General features: G+C 46.8%; 1 protein-coding gene across 2 annotated transcripts in view; it reads left to right on the top strand.

Annotated features, from left to right (window-relative positions):
- The first annotated feature begins 13,905 nt into the window (after positions 1–13,905).
- Positions 13,906–24,602, top strand: part of LOC121557773 (eukaryotic translation initiation factor 4E type 2) — a 35,373-nt gene continuing 24,676 nt past the window's right edge. For both annotated transcript variants that reach the window (XM_045219009.1, XM_045219008.1), the window contains exon 1: positions 13,906–14,277. In XM_045219009.1, the coding sequence (XP_045074944.1) occupies positions 14,261–14,277 (17 nt within the window). In that variant the 5' untranslated portion in view covers positions 13,906–14,260. The remainder of the gene's footprint in view (positions 14,278–24,602) is intronic.

The raw sequence follows: 24,602 nt of genomic DNA, 5'->3' as shown, positions 1-24,602 counted from the left end.
ACCACACTCTATATAGACACCTCTATACACACCTCACCTCTATAGACACACTTCTATACACACTCACACTCTATACACACTACTCTATACACACTCCACTCTATATAGACCACCCTATACATACCACACTCTATACACACTCTACACTCTCTATACACCACCTACTTTCTATACACACTACACTCTATACACACCTCACTCTATATACACCTCACTATACACACCACACTCTATACTACACACTCTATACACACCTCACCCTCTATACACACACTCACCCTCTATACACACCCTCACCTCTATATAGAACTCCTCTATACACACCACACCTCTATAGACACCTCTATACACACCCACCTCTATACACCTCCTCTATACACACCACCTCTATATAGACACTTCTATACACACTCTCACCCTATACACACCCCTTATACCCACTCACTCTATATAGACACTTCTATACACACTCACACTCTATATAGACACCTCTATACACACCTCACCTCTATATAGACCACCTTCTATACACACTACACCTCTATACAGACACCCTACCCCCTACTATACACACACTACTCTATACACACCCTCTATAGACACCTCTATACACACTCACTCTATATAGACACTCTATACACACCACACTCTATACACACCTCACTCTATACACACCCTCACTCTCTATATAGACACCTAACACCACCTCTATACAACCCTCTAACACACTCTATACACCTACACACACTACTACTCTATAATACCTCTATACACACCCACTTCTATACAACCACACTCTATATAGACACTTCTATACACACCCACTTATATAACTCTATACACACCTCACCTCTATATACAACTTCTAACACACACACACCTCACTCTATATAGACACTTCTATACACACCACACTCTATATAGACACTCTATACACACCTCACCTCTATACACACCCTCACCTCTATACACACCACTCTATACACTCTATACACATCACTTCTATACACTCACTCTTATACACACCTCACCTCTATACACACTCTCACCTCTATATAGACACTTCTATACACACCACACTTCTATACACACTCTCACTCTATACACACCACTTCTATATACACCACCTATACATACCTACACCTCTATATACACTCAACACTCCTCTATACACACCCCTCTATACACACTCACCTCTATACACACCTCACCTCTATATAGACACTTCTATACACACACACTCTATATAGACACTCTATACACCCACTTATACACACCCTCACCTCTATACACACCTCACTCTATAAACACCTATACACACTCTATATAGACACTCTATACACACTTCACTCTATACACACTCTCACTTCTATATACACACCTCTATATACACACACCTCTATAACCACACCTCTATATAGACACCTCTATACACACTCACTCTATACACACCACCTAACACACCCACTTCTATATAGACACTTTCTATACACACCTCACTCTCTATATAGACACTTCTATACACACCTCACTCTATACACACTCACTTATACACACCTCACTTCTATATAGACACCTCTATACACACACACCAAACCTCTCTATACACACCTCACCTCTATACACACCACTCTATATACACACTCTCTATACACACCTCTATACACACCTCACTCTATATAGACACTTCTATACACACCTACCTCTATATACACCACCTCTATACACACTCACTCTATATAGACCACCTCTATATACACCACTCTACACACTCACCTCTATACACACCTCACCTCTATACACACTAACTTCTATACACACCTCACTCTATACACACCTCACTTCTATATAGACTACTCTATACACACCTCACTCTCTATACTACCTCACTTCTATACACACTCACCTATACACACCACACTCTATACACACCCTACCTCTATACACACCACCACTCCCTATATACACACTCTATACACACCTCACTCTATACACACCCACCTCTATACACCACACTCTATACACACTCACCTCTATACACTATATACTCACTCTATACACACTCTCACTCTATATACACACCACTTATACACACCCACCTCTATATAGACACCTCTATACACACCCACCTCTATACACACTCACCTCTATACACACCTCACTCTATACACTCACTCTATACACACCTCACCCTATAGACACTCTATACACACCCCACTATACACACCTCCTCTATACACACTCTACCTCTATATAGACACTTCTATACACACTCACCTCTATACACACTCTCACTCTTATACACCCTCTATACACACCTCACTCTATAAGACACTTCTATACACACCCCACCTCTATACACCTCTATACACACCTCACTCATATACACTCACTTCTATACACACTCACCTCTATAGACACTCTCTATACACACACACTTCTATACACACCTCACCTCTATACACACTACCTCTATACACTCACCTCTATACACACATCTATACACACTCACCTCTATATACACCTCACCTCTATACACTACACCTCTATACACACTCACCTCTATACACACCTCTATACACACCTCACCTCTATATAGACACCTCTATACACACCACCTATACACACCTCCCTATACACACCACACCTCTATACACACCACCTCTATACACACCTCACCTCTATATAGACACCTCTATACACACCTCACCTCTATACACACTACCTCTATACACACCTCACCTCTATATAGACACTCTATACACACCACCTCTATACACACCCTCACCTCTATATAGACACCTCTATACACACCTCACCTCTATACACACCACACTCCTCTATACACACCTCACCTATACACACTCACCTCTATACACACCACCTCTATACACACACACTCTATATAGACACCTCTATACACACCTCACCTCTATACACACCTCACCTCTATACACACCTCACCTCTATACACACTACTTTATACACACCACACCTCTATATAGACACTCTATACACACCTCACCTCTATACACACCCACCTCTATACACACTCACCTCTATACACACCTACCTCTATACACACCACCCCACCTCTATACACACCACACCTCTATAACACCTCTATACACACCTCACCTATATACACTCTACACACCCACCTCTATACACACCACCTCTATACACACTACACTCTATATAGACACCTCTATACACACCACACCTCTATACACACCACCTCTATACACACCTCACCTCTATACAGACACCTCTATACACACCACACTCTATATAGACACCTCTATACACACTACCTCTATATCACCTTTCTATACACACCTCACCTCTATACACCTTCTATACACCTCACCCTATACACACTCTATACACACCTCACCTCTATACACACTTAACACTACACACTCTATATAGACACCTCTATACACACCACACTCTTACACACCTCACCTCTATACACACCTCACCTCTATATAGACACCTCTATACACACCACACCTCTATATACACCACCTCTACACACACCCCACACTTCTATACACACCTCACCTCTATACACACTCTCACCTCTATAGACACCTCTATACACACCACACTCTATACACACCTATAACACTACACTCTATACACACCTCACCTCTATACACACCCTCTATACACACACCTCTATATACACACTCTATACACACTTCACCTCTATATAGACACCTCTATACACACTCACCTCTATATAGACACTTCTATACACACCTCACCTCTATACACACCTCACCTCTATACACACCTCACCTCTATATAGACACTCTATACACACCCTCCTCTATAGACACTCTATACACACCTCACCTCTATATAGACACTCTATACACACCCACCTCTATACACACCTCACCTCTATACACACTCTCTCTATACACACCTACCTCTATACACACTCACCCTATACACACCTACCTCTATACACACCCACCTCTATATAGACACCTCTATACACACCTCACCTCTATACACACCCCACTCTATACACACACACTCTATACACACTCACCTATACACACCTATACACACTCTATACACACCTCACCTCTATACACACCTCACCTCTATACACACCTCACCTCTATATAGACACCTCTATACACACCTCACCTCTATATAGACACCTCTATACACACCTCACCTCTATACACACCTCACCTCTATACACACCTCACCTCTATACACACCTCACCTCTATACACACCCACCTCTATACACACCTCACCTCTATATACACACTCTATACACACTCACCTCTATACACACCTCACCTCTATACACACCTCACCTCTATATAGACACCTCTATACACACCTCACCTCTATATAGACACCTCTATACACACCTCACCTCTATACACACCTCACCTCTATATAGACACCTCTATACACACCTCACCTCTATACACACCTCACCTCTATATAGACACCTCTATACACACCACACCTCTATATAGACACCTCTATACACACCACACCTCTATACACACCTCACCTCTATACACACCTCACCTCTATATAGACACCTCTATACACACCACACCTCTATATAGACACCTCTATACACACCTCACCTCTATACACACCTCACCTCTATACACATCCACTCTATACACACCTCACCTCTATATAGACCTCACCTCTATACACACCTCACCTCTATATAGACACCTCTATACACACCTCACCTCTATACACACCTCACCTCTATACACACCTCACCTCTATATAGACACCTCTATACACACTCACCTCTATATAGACACCTCTATACACACCTCACCTCTATACACACCTCACCTCTATACACACTCACCTCTTTAGACACTCTATACACACCACACCTCTATAACACACCTCTATACACACCTCACCTCTATACACACCTCACCTCTATACACACCTCACCTCTATACACACCTCACCTCTATACACACCTCACCTCTATACACACCACACCTCTATACACACCACACCTCTACCCACACCTCTATACACACCTCACCTCTATACACACCTCACCTTTATACACACCTCACCTCTATACACACCTCACCTCTATACACACCACACCTCTATATAGACACCTCTATACACACCACACCTCTATACACACCACCTCCCCTATACACACCCACCTCTATACACACCTCACCTCTATACACACCACCTCTATACACACCTCACCTCTATACACACCTCACCTCTATATAGACACCTCTATACACACTCACCTAAACACACCTCTATACACACCTCACCTCTATACACACACTCTCACACACACCTATACACCACCTCTATATACACCACTCTATACACACCTCACCTCTATACACACCTCACTTCTATACACACTCACCTCTATACACACCTCACCTCTATACACACCACACCTCTATATAGACACCTCTATACACACTCACCTCTATATACACACCTCTATACACACCTCACCTCTATATAGACACCTCTATACACACCTCACCTCTATATAGACACCTCTATACACACCTCACCTCTATACACACCTCACCTCTATACACACCTCACCTCTATATAGACACCTCTATACACACCACACCTCTATATAGACACCTCTATACACACCTCACCTCTATACACACCTCACCTCTATACACACCACACCTCTATATAGACACCTCTATACACACCTCACCTCTATATAGACACCTCTATACACACCACACCTCTATACACACCACACCTCTATACACACCTCACCTCTATATAGACACCTCTATACACACCTCACCTCTATATAGACACCTCTATACACACCACACCTCTATACACACCTCACCTCTATACACACCCACCTCTTATAGACACCTCTATACACACCTCACCTCTATATACACACTTCTATACACACCTCACCTCTATACACACCACCTCTATACACACCCACCTCTATATAGACACCTCTATACACACCTCACCTCTATATAGACACACCTCTATACACACCTCACTTTCTATACACACCTCACCTCTATACACACCACCTCTATACACACTCTATACACACCTCTATACACACTCTACACTCTATATAGACACTCTATACACACCTCACCTCTATACACACCTCACCTCTATACACACCACCTCTATACACACCTCACCTCTATATAGACACCTCTATACACACCTCACTCTATACACACCACACCTCTATATACACACCTCTATATAGACACCTCTATACACACCACTCTATATAGACACCTCTATACACACTCCACTCTATACACACCTCTATATACACACTCTATACACACTTCTCTATAGACACCTCTATACACACCACACTCTATACACACTCACTTCTATACACACCTCACCTCTATATAGACACCTCTATACACACCTCACCTCTATATAGACACCTCTATACACACCCACCTCTATACACACCCTCACTCTATACAACACTCTATACACACCACACCTCTATATAGACACCTTTATACACACCACACATCTATTTAGACACCTCTATACACACCTCACCTCTATACACACCACACCTCTATACACACCACACCTCTACCCACACCTCTATACACACCTCACCTCTATACACACCTCACCTCTATACACACCTCACCTCTATATAGACACCTCTATACACACCTCACCTCTATACACACCTCACCTCTATATAGACACCTCTATACACACCACACCTCTATACACACCTCACCTCTATACACACCTCACCTCTATACACACCTCACCTCTATACACACCACACCTCTATACACACCTCACCTCTATACACACCACCACCTCTATACACACTCACACTCTATATAGACACCTCTATACACACCTCACCTCTATACACACCTCTATACACACCACCCTCTATATAGACACACTCTATACACACCTCACCTCTATATAGACACACTCTATACACACCTCACCTCTATACACACCTCACCTCTATACACACCACACCTCTATACACACCTCACCTCTATATAGACACCTCTATACACACTCACACTCTATACACACCTCACCTCTATACACACCTCACCTCTATATAGACACCTTCTATACACACCACACCTCTATATAGACACCTCTATACACACCTCACCTCTATACACACCTCACCTCTATACACACCTCACCTCTATATAGACACCTCTATACACACCACACCTCTATATAGACACCTCTATACACACCACACCTCTATACACACCTCACCTCTATACACACCTCACCTCTATATAGACACCTCTATACACACCTCACCTCTATACACACCACACCTCTATACACACCACACCTCTACCCACACCTCTATACACACCTCACCTCTATACACACCTCACCTCTATACACACCTCACCTCTATACACACCACACCTCTATACACACCACACCTCTACCCACACCTCTATACACACCTCACCTCTATACACACCACACCTCTATACACACCACACCTCTATATAGACACCTCTATACACACCTCACCTCTATACACACCACACCTCTATACACACCTCACCTCTATACACACCTCACCTCTATACACACCTCACCTCTATACACACCTCACCTCTATACACACCTCACCTCTATATAGACACCTCTATACACACCTCACCTCTATACACACTCACACTCTATACACACCACCTCTATACACACTCACCTCTATACACACCTCACCTCTATACACACCACACCTCTATACACACCACACCTCTATACACACCACACCTCTATATAGACACCTCTATACACACCTCACCTCTATATAGACACCTCTATACACACCTCACTTCTATACACACCTCACCTCTATATAGACATCTCACCTCTATATAGACACCTCTATACACACCTCACCTCTATACACACCTCACCTCTATACACACCTCATCTCTATACACACCACACCTCTATACACACCACACCTCTACACACTGGCGCTTTCTCTATTCATCTTAATTCCTCATCCTTTCCCAGCATCTGAGGGAAGGGACCTTGAACCTGCTACTTCCATACAGTTGACAAGGAGGCGAGGAGAGAGGATGGAAGGAATCAAGGAAAGATTAATTGAGATAAACCCATTGATTAAGACATGTTAGGATACTTGATAGACCCATTGATTAAGACGTGTTAGGATACTTGATAGACCCATTGATTAAGACGTGTTAGGATACTTGATAGACCCATTGATTAAGACGTGTTAGGATACTTGATAGACCCATTGATTAAGATGTGTTAGGATACTTGATAGACCCATTGATTAAGACGTGTTAGGATACTTGATAGACCCATTGATTAAGACGTGTTAGGATACTTGAAAGACCCATTGATTAAGACGTGTTAGGATACTTGATATACCCATTGATTAAGACGTGTTAGGATACTTGATAGACCCATTGATTAAGACGTGTTAGGATACTTGAAAGACCCATTGATTAAGACGTGTTAGGATACTTGATAGACCCATTGATTAAGACGTGTTAGGATACTTGTTGTAGGCCGACGTTGTCTGTCACATCCAGAAGTGAGACCGATGGTGATGATAGACCAGACCATGGTTTGAAATATCTATACCCCATCTCCATCAACTACATCACTCTGCCCAGACCCACTAGCTCCCCATCTCCAGATCAACTACATCACCCTGCCCAGACCCACTAACTCCCCATCTCCATCAACTACATCACCCTGCCCAGACCCACTAGCTCCCCATCTCCAGATCAACTACATCACCCTGCCCAGACCCACTAGCTCCCCATCTCCATCAACTACATCACCCTGCCCAGACCCACTAGCTCCCAATCTCCAGATCAACTACATCACCCTGCCCCAGACCCACTAGCTCCCCATCTCCAGATCAACTACATCACCCTGCCCAGACCCACTAGCTCCCCATCTCCATCAACTACATCACCCTGCCCAGACCCACTAGCTCCCCATCTCCAGATCAACTACATCACCCTGCCCAGACCCACTAACTCCCCATCTCCATCAACTACATCACCTCTGCCCAGACCCACTAGCTCCCCATCTCCAGATCAACTACATCACCCTGCCCAGACCCACTAGCTCCCCATCTCCATCAACTACATCACCCTGCCCAGACCCACTAGCTCCCAATCTCCAGATCAACTACATCACCCTGCCCAGACCCACTAGCTCCCCATCTCCAGATCAACTACATCACCCTGCCCAGACCCACTAGCTCCCCATCTCCATCAACTACATCACCCTGCCCAGACCCACTAGCTCCCCATCTCCAGATCAACTACATCACCCTGCCCCAGACCCACTAGCTCCCCATCTCCATCAACTACATCACCCTGCCCAGACCCACTAGCTCCCCATCTCCAGATCAACTACATCACCCTGCCCAGACCCACTAGCTCCCCATCTCCAGATCAACTACATCACCCTGCCCAGACCCACTAGCTCCCCATCTCCAGATCAACTACATCACCCTGCCCAGACCCACTAGCTCCCCATCTCCATCAACTACATCACCCTGCCCAGACCCACTAGCCCCCCATCTCCAGATCAACTACATCACCCTGCCCAGACCCACTAGCTCCCCCATCTCCATCAACTACATCACCCTGCCCAGACCCACTAGCTCCCCATCTCCAGATCAACTACATCACCCTGCCCAGACCCACTAGTTCCCCATCTCCAGATCAACTACATCACCCTGCCCAGACCCACTAGCTCCCCATCTCCAGATCAACTACATCACCCTGCCCAGACCCACTAGCTCCCCCCATCTCCATCAACTACATCACCCTGCCCAGACCCACTAGCTAACCATCTCCAGATCAACTACATCACCCTGCCCAGACCCACTAGCTCCCCGATCTCCATCAACTACATCACCCTGCCCAGACCCACTAGCTCCCCATCTCCATCAACTACATCACCCTGCCCAGACCCACTAGCTCCCCATCTCCATCAACTACATCACCCTTCCCAGACCCACTAGCTCTCCCCATCTTCATCAACTACATCACCCTGCCCAGACCCACTAGCTTCCCATCTCCATCAACTACATCACCCTGCCCAGACCCACTAGCTCCCCATCAACTACATCACCCTGCCCAGACCCAATAGCTTCCCATCTCCATCAACTACATCACCCTGCCCAGACCCACTAGCCCCCCATCTCCATCAACTACATCACCCTACCCAGACCCACTAGCTCCCCATCTCCAGATCAACTACATCACCCTGCCCAGACCCACTAGCTCCCCCATCTCCAGATCAACTACATCACCCTGCCCAGACCCACTAGCTCCCCATCTCCATCAACTACATCACCCTGCCCAGACCCACTAGCTCCCCCATCTCTATCAACTACATCACCCTGCCCAGACCCACTAGCTCCCCCATCTCCAGATCAACTACATCACCCTGCCCAGACCCACTAGCTCCCCATCTCCAGATCAACTACATCACCCTGCCCAGACCCACTAGCTCCCCATCTCCATCAACTACATCACCCTGCCCAGACCCACTAGCTTCCCATCTCCATCAACTACATCACCCTGCCCAGACCCACTAGCTTCCCATCTCCATCAACTACATCACCCTGCCCAGACCCACTAGCTCCCCATCTCCAGATCAACTACATCACCCTGCCCAGACCCACTAGCGCCCCATCTCCATCAACTACATCACCCTGCCCAGACCCACTAGCTCCCCCCATCTCCATCAACTACATCACCCTGCCCAGACCCACTAGCTCCCCATCTCCAGATCAACTACATCACCCTGCCCAGACCCACTAGCTCCCCATCTCCATCAACTACATCACCCTGCCCAGACCCACTAGCTCCCCCCATCTCCAGATCAACTACATCACCCTGCCCAGACCCACTAGCTCCCCATCTCCATCAACTACATCACCCTGCCCAGACCCACTAGCTCCCCATCTCCATCAACTACATCACCCTGCCCAGACCCACTAGCTCCCCATCTCCATCAACTACATCACCCTGCCCAGACCCACTAGCTCTCCCCATCTCCATCAACTACATCACCCTGCCCAGACCCACTAGCTCCCCATCTCCATCAACTACATCACCCTGCCCAGACCCACTAGCTCCCCATCTCCAGATCAACTACATCACCCTGCCCAGACCCACTAGCTCCCCATCTCCAGATCAACTACATCACCCTACCCAGACCCACTAGCTCCCCATCTCCAGATCAACTACATCACCCTGCCCAGACCCACTAGCTCCCCATCTCCAGATCAACTACATCACCCTGCCCAGACCCACTAGCTCCCCATCTCCAGATCAACTACATCACCCTGCCCAGACCCACTAGCTCCCCATCTCCATCAACTACATCACCCTGCCCAGACCCACTAGCTCCCCATCTCCAGATCAACTACATCACCCTGCCCAGACCCACTAGCTCCCCATCTCCAGATCAACTACATCACCCTGCCCAGACCCACTAGCTCCCCATCTCCAGATCAACTACATCACCCTGCCCAGACCCACTAGCTCCCCCATCTCCATCAACTACATCACCCTGCCCAGACCCACTAGCTCCCCATCTCCAGATCAACTACATCACCCTGCCCAGACCCACTAGCGCCCCATCTCCAGATCAACTACATCACCCTGCCCAGACCCACTAGCCCCCCATCTCCATCAACTACATCACCCTGCCCAGACCCACTAGCTCCCCATCTCCATCAACTACATCACCCTGCCCAGACCCACTAGCTCCCCATCTCCAGATCAACTACATCACCCTGCCCAGACCCACTAGCTCCCCATCTCCAGATCAACTACATCACCCTGCCCAGACCCACTAGCTCCCCATCTCCAGATCAACTACATCACCCTGCCCAGACCCACTAGCTCCCCATCTCCATCAACTACATCACCCTGCCCAGACCCACTAGCCCCCCCCAGCATCACTCTGCCCAGACCCACTAGCCCCCCCACCCCCCCCCAGCATCACTCTGCCCAGACCCACTAGCTCCCCCCCCAGCATCACTCTGCCCAGAGCCACTAGCTCTCCCCATCTCCAGATCAACTACATCACTCTGCCCAGACCCACTAGCTCTCCCCATCTCCAGATCAACTACATCACCCTGCCCAGACCCACTAGCTCTCCCCATCTCCAGATCAACTACATCACTCTGCCCAGACCCACTAGCTCCCCCCCCACCATCACTCTGCCCAGACTCACTAGCTCCCCCCACCATCACTCTGCCCAGACTCACTAGCCCCCCCACCATCACTCTGCCCAGACTCACTAGCCCCCCAGCATCACTCTGCCCAGAGCCACTAGCTCCCCCCAGCATCACTCTGCCCAGAGCCACTAGCTCCCCCCCAGCATCACTCTTCCCAGACCCACTAGCTCCCCCCAGCATCACTCTTCCCAGACCCACTAGCCCCCCCCAGCATCACTCTTTCCCAGAGCCACTAGCTCCCCCCCAGCATCACTCTGCCCAGAGCCACTAGCTCCCCCCAGCATCACTCTTCCCAGACCCACTAGCTCCCCCCAGCATCACTCTGCCCAGAGCCACTAGCTCCCCCCCCAGCATCACCCTGCCCAGACCCACTAGCCCCTCATCTCCATCAACTACATCACCCTGCCCAGACCCACTAGCTCCCCATCTCCATCAACTACATCACCCTGCCCAGACCCACTAGCTCCCCATCTCCAGATCAACTACATCACCCTGCCCAGACCCACTAGCTCCCCATCTCCAGATCAACTACATCACCCTGCCCAGACCCACTAGCTCCCCATCTCCATCAACTACATCACCCTGCCCAGACCCACTAGCTCCCCATCTCCAGATCAACTACATCACCCTGCCCAGACCCACTAGCTCCCCCATCTCCAGATCAACTACATCACCCTGCCCAGACCCACTAGCTCCCCATCTCCATCAACTACATCACCCTGCCCAGACCCACTAGCTCCCCATCTCCAGATCAACTACATCACCCTGCCCAGACCCACTAGCTCCCCATCTCCAGATCAACTACATCACCCTGCCCAGACCCACTAGCTCCCCCAGCATCACTCTGCCCAGACCCACTAGCCCCCCCACCCCCCCAGCATCACTCTGCCCAGACCCACTAGCTCCCCCAGCATCACTCTGCCCAGAGCCACTAGCTCTCCCCATCTCCAGATCAACTACATCACCCTGCCCAGACCCACTAGCTCTCCCCATCTCCAGATCAACTACATCACTCTGCCCAGACCCACTAGCTCCCCCCACCATCACTCTGCCCAGACTCACTAGCCCCCCCCACCATCACTCTGCCCAGACTCACTAGCCACCCCCCAGCATCACTCTGCCCAGACCCACTAGCTCCCCCCAGCATCACTCTGCCCAGAGCCACTAGCTCCCCCCAGCATCACTCTGCCCAGAGCCACTAGCCGCTGTTGTATAATACATTCTATACATTAGTTTATACTGGATTAAGTATACATTTTCGTTAACTGTAATTTAGTTATTTATGCTCCAACTTTCCCTATGTAAAATGTTTTCTAAGATATTGTCAGTTGGATATGCGCTGCAAGGTTTTGTATACAGTATCTTCCCTATCATATGAACATCCTTTTCTGACTCAAATAAGATTCCCTCAAGGTTGCTCTGATGTCCAAAATAAATCAAATAGTTTATCTGTGATTGTTTGGGCTTGCCTGGCTTAGTAAACCAATAGAAAGACCTAAAACTGCAAACCATCACCACTGTCATAGCCAGGCTGGTATCACATCTACTGACTACAGAGGTAACAGCGCCCTCCTGTGGTGGGCCATGATATTACGGCTACAGTTCTTCAGTTACTGCATGAGCATACCGGTCCGCAACATATATTACATGATGTTGATTATTCACTATCTAAAATAGGAAAGCAGGCTATAGATCCGTCCGTTCATCCATCCAACATAAATACATTCGAGAAATGAACGGAGCTGGGGCATTCCGCTTTCAATTTCGTTCCATTTGTCCCATCCACCGTCCCTTACTGGACCGGAGGCTCGCTATCTTGCTTGTTATTTGAAGTGAGTTAGCGAGTGAATTTAGCCAGCTAGCTAATAAAAACGATTAGTACCGTTTAAATCCATCAACTATCCTTGTTGTCGCGAGGTTCGCTTCTCTGTGAAGAAGACTGATCGAAGCTGAGATGAACCAATTTGAACAGTAAGTTGTCTGTCATGATGCTAGCTTTGGGTCCCATTCTGTATTGTAGTTAGCTACTCATTCAGATGCTAGCTTTGATTTAATTAGTTGATTTAGCAGCTACCCACAGTCACCAATTAGCTAACGTTAGCTAGCAGCTACCCACAGTCACCAATTAGCTAACGTTAGCTAGCAGCTACCCACAGTCACCAATTAGCTAACGTTAGCTAGAAGCTACCCACAGTCACCACTTAGTTAACGTTAGCTAGAAGCTACCCACAGTCACCACTTAGTTAACGTTAGCTAGAAGCTACCCACAGTCTCCACTTGGCTAACGTTAGCTAGAAGCTACCCACAGTCGCCACTTAGTTAACATTAGCTAGAAGCTACCCACAGTCTCCACTTGGCTAACGTTAGCTAGAAGCTACCCACAGTCTCCACTTGGCTAACGTTAGCTAGAAGCTACCCACAGTCGCCACTTGGCTAACGTTAGCTAGAAGCTACCCACAGTCTCCACTTGGCTAACGTTAGCTAGAAGCTACCCACAGTCTCCACTTGGCTAACGTTAGCTAGAAGCTACCCACAGTCTCCACTTGGCTAACGTTAGCTAGCAGCTACCCACAGTCTCCACTTGGCTAACGTTAGCTAGAAGCTACCCACAGTCTCCACTTGGCTAACGTTAGCTAGAAGCTACCCACAGTCGCCACTTGGCTAACGTTAGCTAGAAGCTACCCACAGTCTCCACTTGGCTAACGTTAGCTAGAAGCTACCCACAGTCGCCACTTGGCTAACGTTAGCTAGAAGCTACCCACAGTCTCCACTTGGCTAACGTTAGCTAGAAGCTACCCACAGTCTCCACTTGGCTAACGTTAGCTAGCAGCTACCCACAGTCACCACTTGGCTAACGTTAGCTAGCAGGGGGGGGGGGGCATGGGCAAGATGCAGCGGAGGGTGCAGAGCTGGTGGCCGGGGTAGTGGTAGCCAGGTGGAAAGCATGGCCAGCCGTAGCAAAATGCTTGTTGAAATTCTCGATTATTGTAGATTTATCGGTGGTGATAGTGTTTCCTAGCCTCAGTGCAGTTGGGAGGAGGTGCTCTTACTCTCCATGGACTTTAGTGTCCCTAAACTTTTTGGAGTTAGTGCTACAGGATGCAAATTTATGTTTGAAAAAGTTAGCCTTTGCTTTCCTAACTGCTTGTGTATATTGGTTCCTAACTTCCCTGAAAAGTTGCATATCGCGGGGGCTGTTCGACGCTAATGCAGTACGCCACAGGATGTTTTTGTGCTGGGCAAGTCTGGGGTGAACCAGGGGCTATATCTGTTCATAGTTCTGATTTTTTTTGAATGGGGCATGCTTATTTAAGATTGAGAGGAAAGCACTTTTAAAGAACAACCAGGCATCCTCTACTGAAGCAATGAGGTCAATATCCATCCAGGATACCTGGGCCAGGTCAATTAGAAAGGCCTGCTCGCTAAAGTGTTTTAGGGAGCGTTTGACAGTGATGACGGGTGGTCGTTTGACCGCGGACCCATTTCATGCCCACATCCTGACTGATGGCAGTCCATTCTTGCATAATCAATGCTTGGAGTTTGTCAGAATTTGTGGATTTTTGTTTGTCCACGCGCCTCTTGAGGATTGACCACAAGTTCTCAATGGGATTAAGGTCTGGGGAGTTTCCTGGCCATGGACCCAAAATGTCAATGTTTTGTTCCTGATAGAGGAATTTGTTAATGTGACTAAAAGTATTACACCCTGAAAATTATAGGAATGTGATAGAATCATAAAACTACAATAAGTTTAGTTAGAAGAAAAACGAGGGCTTTGGCTTATTTTCATATCTATGCTAGCAGGAAACAGGATGTGAAACTAGACACTGAAGAACATGTCCCCATCTTAGGTGTCTGTGTAGGATGCATGTTTGCTCAGCAACAGACTATTTGGGTCTTAAAAAAAGAAGTGTGAAATAGACACAGGAAAAGACGACTAGGTTAGGGTTAGGGTTAGGGCTTCTTCAAGCTTATAGAGAAATGTTGCCTAAATATGGGCTAGGAGCTTTTTCATTGGCCCATTTAGGGGCGTAGTAAAGGTAAAACGTTGATTGGGTTAGGGGTTAGGGTCATTGGGTGATTTTCAGATCGATGCATAAAGGCTGACCATTGCAGGATTGGGTCTTTGCTTATTTTATTTAAACTAAGAGATTTACAACCTCTTGGGAAATATTCAAATATTTAAGAGGTAGTTGACTTCAACCATTGAGATAACAAAATTCTCGTGACAGTTCCCCGAGCCACTTAGTTATCACTTTTGCCTTATGGCGAGGTGCTCCATCATGCTGGAAAAGGCATTGGTCGTCACCGAACACTGTTCTTGGATGGTTGGGAGAAGTTGCTCTCGGAGGATGTGTTGGTACCATTCTTTATTCATGGCTGTGTTCTTAGGCAAAATTGTGAGTGAGCCCACTCCCTTGGCTGAGAAGCCACCCCACACATGAATGGTCTCAGGATGCTTTACTGTTGGCATGACACAGGACTGATGGTAGCGCTCACCTTGTCTTCTCCGGACAAGGTGTTTTCCGGATGCCCCAAACAATCGGAAAGGGGATTCATCAGAGAAAATGACTTTACCCCAGTCCTCAGCAGTCCAATCCCTGTACCTTTTGCAGAATATCAGTCTGTCCCTGATGTTTTTCCTGGAGAGAAGTGGCTTCTTTGCTGCCCTTCTTGACACCAGGCCATCCTCCAAAAGTCTTTGCCTCACTGTGCGTGCAAATGCACTCACACCTGCCTGCTGCCATTCCTGAGCAAACTCTGCACTGGTGGTGCCCCGATCCCGCAGCTGAATCAACTTTAGGAGACGGTCCTGGCACTTGCTGGACTTTCTTGGGCGCCCTGAAGCCTTCTTCACAACAATTGAACCTCTCTCTTTGAAGTTCTTGATGATCCGATAAGTGGTTGATTTAGGTGCAATCTTACTAGCAGCAATATCCTTGCCTGTGAAGCCTTTTTTGTGCAAAGCAATGATGACCGCACGTGTTTCCTTGCAGGTAACCATGGTTAACAGAGGAAGAACAATGATTTCAAGCGCTACCCTCCTTTTTAAAGCTTCCAGTCTGTTATTCTAACTCAATCAGCATGACAGAGTGATCTCCAGCCTTGTCCTCGTCAACACTCTCACCTGTGTTAACGAGAGAATCACTGACATGATGTCAGCTGGTCCTTTTGTCAGGGCTGAAATGCAGTGGAAATGTTTTTGGGGGATTAAGTTAATTTTCATGGCAAAGGGGGACTTTGCAATTAATTGCAATTCATCTGATCACTCTTCATTACATTTACATTTTAGTCATTTAGCAGACGCTCCTATCCAGAGCGACTTTCCAGTTAGTGAGTCATTTAGCAGACGCTCCTATCCAGAGCGACTTTCCAGTTAGTGAGTCATTTAGCAGACGCTCCTATCCAGAGCGACTTTACAGTTAGTGAGTGCATATATTATTTTTCATACTGAACCCACAACCCTGGAGTATATGCAAATTGCCATCATAAAAACTGAGGTAGCAGACTTTGAAAATGTATATTTGTCATTCTCAAAACTTTTGACCACGACTGTACAAAATTACCCGATTTTAGTCATTTTCAATATTACATTTTATACATAGAAATTATACCCATCCACAAAGTTTTGAATGCTGATCAATTGCCTTGCACAAAGTATCAAAATACTAAAATGATACTTAAACAGGAAATACTTTTTTATTTTTTGATCACATTAGCAATGAGAAGTAGTTTGAATTAGTCAATTTCAGCTTTCTTTCTATTAAAGCTCTGGTAGGCATTCTGTTTTCTCAATCACTCCTCCAAGGTCTGTTCACTTCTGACTCTCTACTTTTTCTCCCTGCATCTCTGTCGGGGGCTAGCTGCATCTCTGTCAGGGGCTAGCTGTATCTCTGTCAGGCGCTAGCTGCATCTCTGTCGGGGGCTAGCTGCATCTCTGTCAGGCGCTAGCTGCATCTCTGTCAGGGGCTAGCTGTATCTCTGTCGGGGGCTAGCTGTATCTAGCTGTATCTCTGTCAGGGGCTAGCTGTATCTCTGTCAGGGGCTAGCTGCATCTAGCTGCATCTCTGTCGGGGGCTAGCTGCATCTAGCTGTATCTCTGTCAGGGGCTTGCTGCATCTCTGTCAGGGGCTAGCTGCATCTCTGTCGGGGGCTAGCTGCATCTCTGTCAGGCGCTAGCTGCATCTCTGTCGGGGGCTAGCTGCATCTCTGTCTGGGGCTAGCTGCATCTCTGTCAGGCGCTAGCTGCATCTCTGTCGGGGGCTAGCTGCATCTCTGTCTGGGGCTAGCTGCATCTCTGTCGGGGGCTAGCTGTATCTCTGTCGGGGGCTAGCTGTATCTCTGTCAGGGGCTAGCTGTATCTAGCTGTATCTCTGTCGGGGGCTAGCTGTATCTCTGTCGGGGCTAGCTGTATCTCTGTCAGGGGCTAGCTGTATCTCTGTCGGGGGCTAGCTGTATCTAGCTGTATCTCTGTCTGGGGCTAGCTGTATCTCTGTCGGGGGCTAGCTGTATCTCTGTCAGGGGCTAGCTGTATCTCTGTCTGGGGCTAGCTGTCTCTGTCGCCTAGCTGTATCTCTGTCAGGGGCTAGCTGCATCTCTGTCTGGGGGCTAGCTGTATCTCTGTCAGGGGCTAGCTGCATCTAGCTGTATCTCTGTCGGGGGCTAGCTGTATCTCTGTCTGGGGCTAGCTGTATCTCTGTCAGGGGCTAGCTGTATCTCTGTCAGGGGCTAGCTGTATCTCTGTCAGGGGCTAGCTGTATCTCTGTCTGGGGCTAGCTGTATCTCTGTCGGGGGCTAGCTGCATCTCTGTCAGGGGCTAGCTGTATCTCTGTCTGGGGCTAGCTGTATCTCTGTCTGGGGCTAGCTGCATCTAGCTGCATCTCTGTCAGGGGCTAGCTGCATCTAGCTGTATCTCTGTCAGGGGCTAGCTGTATCTCTGTCTGGGGCTAGCTGTATCTCTGTCTGGGGCTAGCTGTATCTCTGTCAGGGGCTAGCTGTATCTCTGTCGGGGGCTAGCTGCATCTCTGTCAGGGGCTAGCTGTATCTCTGTCAGGGGCTAGCTGCATCCATCGTTTTATGTATTTTTCCTTCTCCACATCAGGAACTTCAGAATGGCTGCGACGCACAGCACCTTTAAAAATAGAAGACTTATTGAAATACTCCCTGAAATATGACTCATAGTTTCTGCAAGTCCCCTAACCCTACAAAATAGTTTTATCAACGGCTTTTTGTAAAATATTTCCAGTTCATTATATTCTTCCTGCCTTGAAAACTGTGTAATAATGAACTTCCCTGATGACAATCAAATTGACATGCTGGCCTGTTTTATTTAATTAATGACTTCTGTGACATCATGCCTCTGCCCCATGCAGTGGCCTTGAAAGCAAACTTACTGATAACAACACTTTTTAAGGCAAGAGGTTCAAAAGCCGGTTAGGGTTAGTTTGCAAAAATACAAAACAGAAGTTGTTTTATCCCTCACATTCTTTCAGTAGTTAAAGTTCTAAAGGATAATACAGATAAACAACATAATCAATCACATCATAGAGCAGGGAGGGGCTACTGGGATGGTGGGGGCGGGGCCACAATATGTACCTTAACACCGGCTGCTGCTGCTGTGGAATGATAGGCCAACAAGGATTGAGCCAATCAGAATTCCCAGGTGTCTCTCTTCTGTCCTCTGGAGGTCTGATAACTGGTGCAGGTGGCCAACCCTTAGAGGTGTTTGACTGGCCTGGAGGTCTGATAACTGGTGCAGGTGGCCAACCCTTAGAGGTGTTTGACTGGCCTGGAGGTCTGATAACTGGTGCAGGTGGCCAACCCTTAGAGGTGTTTGACTGGCCTGGAGGTCTGATAACTGGTGCAGGTGGCCAACCCTTAGAGGTGTTTGACTGGCCCTTGCATGGAAATTCTTCCTTTTGGCTCCTCATCCTCACTTTCAGTGGCACTGAATATTTGCGTATATGTGCCCCTGATGTTGAAAATATCAGGTTATTGAACTCATAATAACGACCAGTGAAGTAAACATATGATGGATATTTAGGCCATTTACTGAGATGTTTTTAAAAATCATATTTGTTATAGTTATACATTTTCTCTTCATATATGCAGGGCGGTCATCTTCCTCCTCAGTCTGAAGATCAGATTGGACCACAGCCATAGGAAGCTTACGGTGTCTGGAAGGGAATATTCATGTCTTGTGTTTAGATTGCAGATACATATTGTTGTCTCAGGAGGTTGATGTCAGTTATAAATAGTTGACTGCAAATATAACATTAACTCACCCCTAGTGTACCTGATGTTCACATCAAACAAACCCCATGTTTGGTCAGGTGGTGCTTGACGTTTCACTGCCCTTGTGCAGCATTCTGTGGATGTAGAAGGGGACCAGTAGTTCATGCCATCCTGGACCCATGATGAAGGCAGAACTTCGGTCTCCTCCTTGTTATTCCATATTCAAGAGCCCAATTCACCAAGTAGGCTTTGAAACAGTCCGTTAGACTTTCAACCTCATCGTCAAACATCTTCTCGACATCATCACCCTCATCATCAACGCTCTCCTCAGCATCATCGACCTTACCCTGACCTCCACCTTCTCCTACACCTGCAGTGTCCATCAAAGCATCCACAAATAGTTCATCCTCGAAGTCCTGACCACTGAACAACATTTCCTCAGAGGTCTCCTTGGACATATAAAATGTCTAAGGAACAGCAGCATTTTCTACATTAAGTGTAGACTGCTCTTGTTGGACAGATGTCCGAAATCTTGACATATTTGCAGTACACCTTTGCCGGATGTTTGAAGTCGCACTATACTCTGAATACCTCTGTCATTTCTGACAAACACTGACGTTGAGGGCAGGAGCTCTAAAACACACATTGATTAATCAGAAGAGGTTGGTTAGCAGTTTGCTGTAAGTTAACATCACAGACAACACGATCTGGTTGGTTAGCAGTTTGCTGTAAGTTAACATCACAGACAACACGATCTGATTGCTGATGATGAAACTGGCCTCAACATGTTAGAAATCCCCTAACTTTAATGTTAGTAGTTTTATAAGATGGCGCCGAAGGAGATGGCTTCCGTTTTACAGCCATCTAACCAATTGTGCTATTGTGTATTTTTTTGTTTTATTTGTACTTTTATTCTGTACATAATGTTTCTGCCATTGACTCTTATGACCAAAAAGAGCTTCTGGATATCAGGACAGCGATTACTCACCTCGTATTGGACAAATATTTTTTCTTCAATGAGTCGGACGCGAAGGATATTCTACAGACCAAAATAATGTACAGACACCCGACAAGGCCCAAATGACTGTCATTCGCATGAGAAAGAGACGGAGATATCGTGGACGTAGGTCGGGGTGCCTTGTAAGGATCCGACGGCGAGCGAGTAAACTGCCGCTCCCATCAATCCTATTAGCCAATCTTCAATCATTGGAGAACAAATTTGATGACCTAAGATTACGGTTATCCTACCAACGGGACATTAAAAACTGTAATATCTTATGTTTCACTGAGTCGTGGCTGAACGGCGACATGGACAACATACAGCTGGCGGGATATACGCTACATCGGCAGGATAGAACGGCTGACTCCGGTAAGACAAGGGGTGGTGGTCTGTGTATATTTGGAAACAACAGCTGGTGCATAAAATCAAATACTAAGGAAGTCTCGAGGTTTTGCTCGCCTGAGGTAGAGTATCTTATGATAAGCTGTAGACCACACTATTTACCAAGAGAGTTTTCATCTATATTTTTCGTGGCTGTCTATTTACCACCACAAACCGATGCTGGCACTAAGATTGCACTCAATGAGCTGTATAAGGCCATAAGCAAACAGGAAAACGCTCATCCAGAGGCAGCGCTCCCAGTGGCCGGGGACTTTAATGCAGGGAAACTTAAATCCATTCTACCTAATTTCTACCAGCATGTTAAATGTGCAACCAGAGGGAAAAAAACTCTAGACCACCTTTACTCCACACACAGAGACACATACAAAGCTCTCCCTCGCCCTCCATTTGGCAAATCTGACCACAATTCTATCCTCCTGATTCCTGCTTATAAGCAAAAACTAAAGCAGGAAGCACCAGTGACTCGTTAATAAGGAAGTGGTCAGATGACGCAGATGCTAAGCTACAGGACTGTTTTGCTAGCACAGCAACCATCAGTCCTGTGTTCCAATGGCACGTTGTTTGCTAATCCAAGTTGATCATTTTAAAACGCGAATTGATCATTAGAAAACTATTTTGCAATTGTTAGCACAGCTGAAAACTGTTGTGCTGATTTTAAAGAAGCAATAAAACTGGCCTTCTTGAGATTAGTTGAGTATCTGGAGCATCAGCAATTGTGGGTTCGATTACAGGCTCAAAACTTTCTTCTGAAACTCATCAGTCTATTCTTGTTCTGAGAAATGAATGCTATTCCATGCGAGAAATTACCAAGAAACTGAAGATCTCGTACAACGCTGTGTACTACTCCCTTCACAGAACAGCGCAAACTGGCTCTAAACAGAATAGAAAGAGGAGTGGGAGGCCCCGGTGCACAACTGAGCAAGAGGACAAATACATTAAGAGTGTCTAGTTTGAGAAACCGATGCCTCACAGGTCCTCAACTGGCAGCTTCATTAAATAGTACCTGCAAATCACCAGTCTCAACGTCAACAGTGAAGAGGCGACTCCGGGATGCTGACCTAGGCAGAGTTGCAAAGAAGAGTGGACATTTATTTTCCAATTGCCCTTCATGTTTGTTTTGTCTTCCATAAAATCATGCATTTCAAATGCCTTTACAAGAGGCATGCTTCCCCAGCCCTTTAGTGTTGTCATTGGTGTGTTTCCAATTTGAGTAACTAGTTTAAGTGAAAGCTCTGTCTGAATTAGCATTGGCGCCAATGTTACATTTTCTACAAGGATAACGGAAGGCTGCATCTGCCTTGCGGAGATATTTAAGCCACACTGTCCTTGAACCCTCTGAAAATGCGGCTTGGTTAAGTGTCAAGACAAACCTGCGCTGGATCCACATCACAGAGGTCGTCAGCTGCTAGTTGCTGGGGTAATGGAGGTGCAGCTGCTAGTGGCTGGGGTAACGGAGGTGCAGATGCTAGTTGCTGGGGTAACGGAGGTGCAGATGCTAGTTGCTGGGGTAACGGAGGTGCAGATGCTTGTTGCTGGGGTAACGGAGGTGCAGATGCTAGTTGCTGGGGTAACGGAGGTGCAGATGCTTGTTGCTGGGGTAACGGAGGTGCAGATGCTTGTTGCTGGGGTAACGGAGGTGCAGATGCTTGTTGTGATGTTACCCCCAAGCTGCTGATGCTAGGACTGACCCTTCTCCATCTTGTTGGTCAGCAGGCGGAGTGGGTGGTCAGGCTAGGAGGCTGGTAGCTGAGCTCTGCATCGGTCATGACATGGTGGTCCTCAGTTAATTTGCTCCTGGCAGTGCCCAGCCATTTTTGGATATCCATTTTTGATCAAAGCTTAGCCAACTAGCCATAATTATTCAGTGCGTCACCAAAATCTAACGAAGCTACTAGCTTGCCTATTAGCTATCTGCAAATGTGAACCTGTGTGATGGCCTGTGATGTTAGCTATAATAAAATGTATTCACCCTGGATATGAGACTTGCTCTGATTTTAGACCTTTTGAATCATAAGCTCAAAGTGCTGTCTTGACATTGAAGTTACCACAGAAAAAAGAAACACGTGAAAACTAACATGCCAAACATGCTATGAAAAAGTAGTTTTTTGTAATCTAACAATTGGAAAATTAGTTGTTTTATACCAAACTTTATTGCATTTGTCATCCCCAAAATGTGGCCATTGAAAGGGTTAGTTAGTTGCATCCTTCCTCAGTTTGTTATAATGTGCTGCTCTATAGTTCCAGAAGAGTCACCTGGGGATAAGTGGATAGACACATGTTCGTTTTTTATAAAAGGAGTTTTTTGTACAGGGAGGAGAGAGCGTAAGTTTGAGTGAGTACATTAAATCCAATCCAACCAGTTGCCCTGGATATGTTATGCGATCACACAGGCAGACTGCCATAGTGAAGGATGTTTACAGAGTGCCTCAAATATACTATTATGAGTTTTCTTCTCTGTGCTCTGGAGAGATGGCAGTTAGTTGGTCAGAAGGCTCTAGAGGTCCTTGGACCAGTATCTCTGTAGCACCTGGAGAGAGACGGATAGAGGTAGTGAGTGTGCTTAAAACAGAGCCCTGACCCCTGACCTCCCACTGGCCTCTAACCTCAGTCTCTCTGACAGGGAGTTACGCCAGGATTATACCGGTTACATCTAGCTAGCTAG

The sequence above is a fragment of the Coregonus clupeaformis genome, unplaced genomic scaffold (genome assembly GCF_020615455.1).
Source record: "Coregonus clupeaformis isolate EN_2021a unplaced genomic scaffold, ASM2061545v1 scaf1972, whole genome shotgun sequence".
Lineage (NCBI taxonomy): Eukaryota > Metazoa > Chordata > Actinopteri > Salmoniformes > Salmonidae > Coregonus > Coregonus clupeaformis.
Note: the sequence above shows the minus strand (reverse complement) of the source record. Positions and strands in the feature narration are given on the sequence as shown.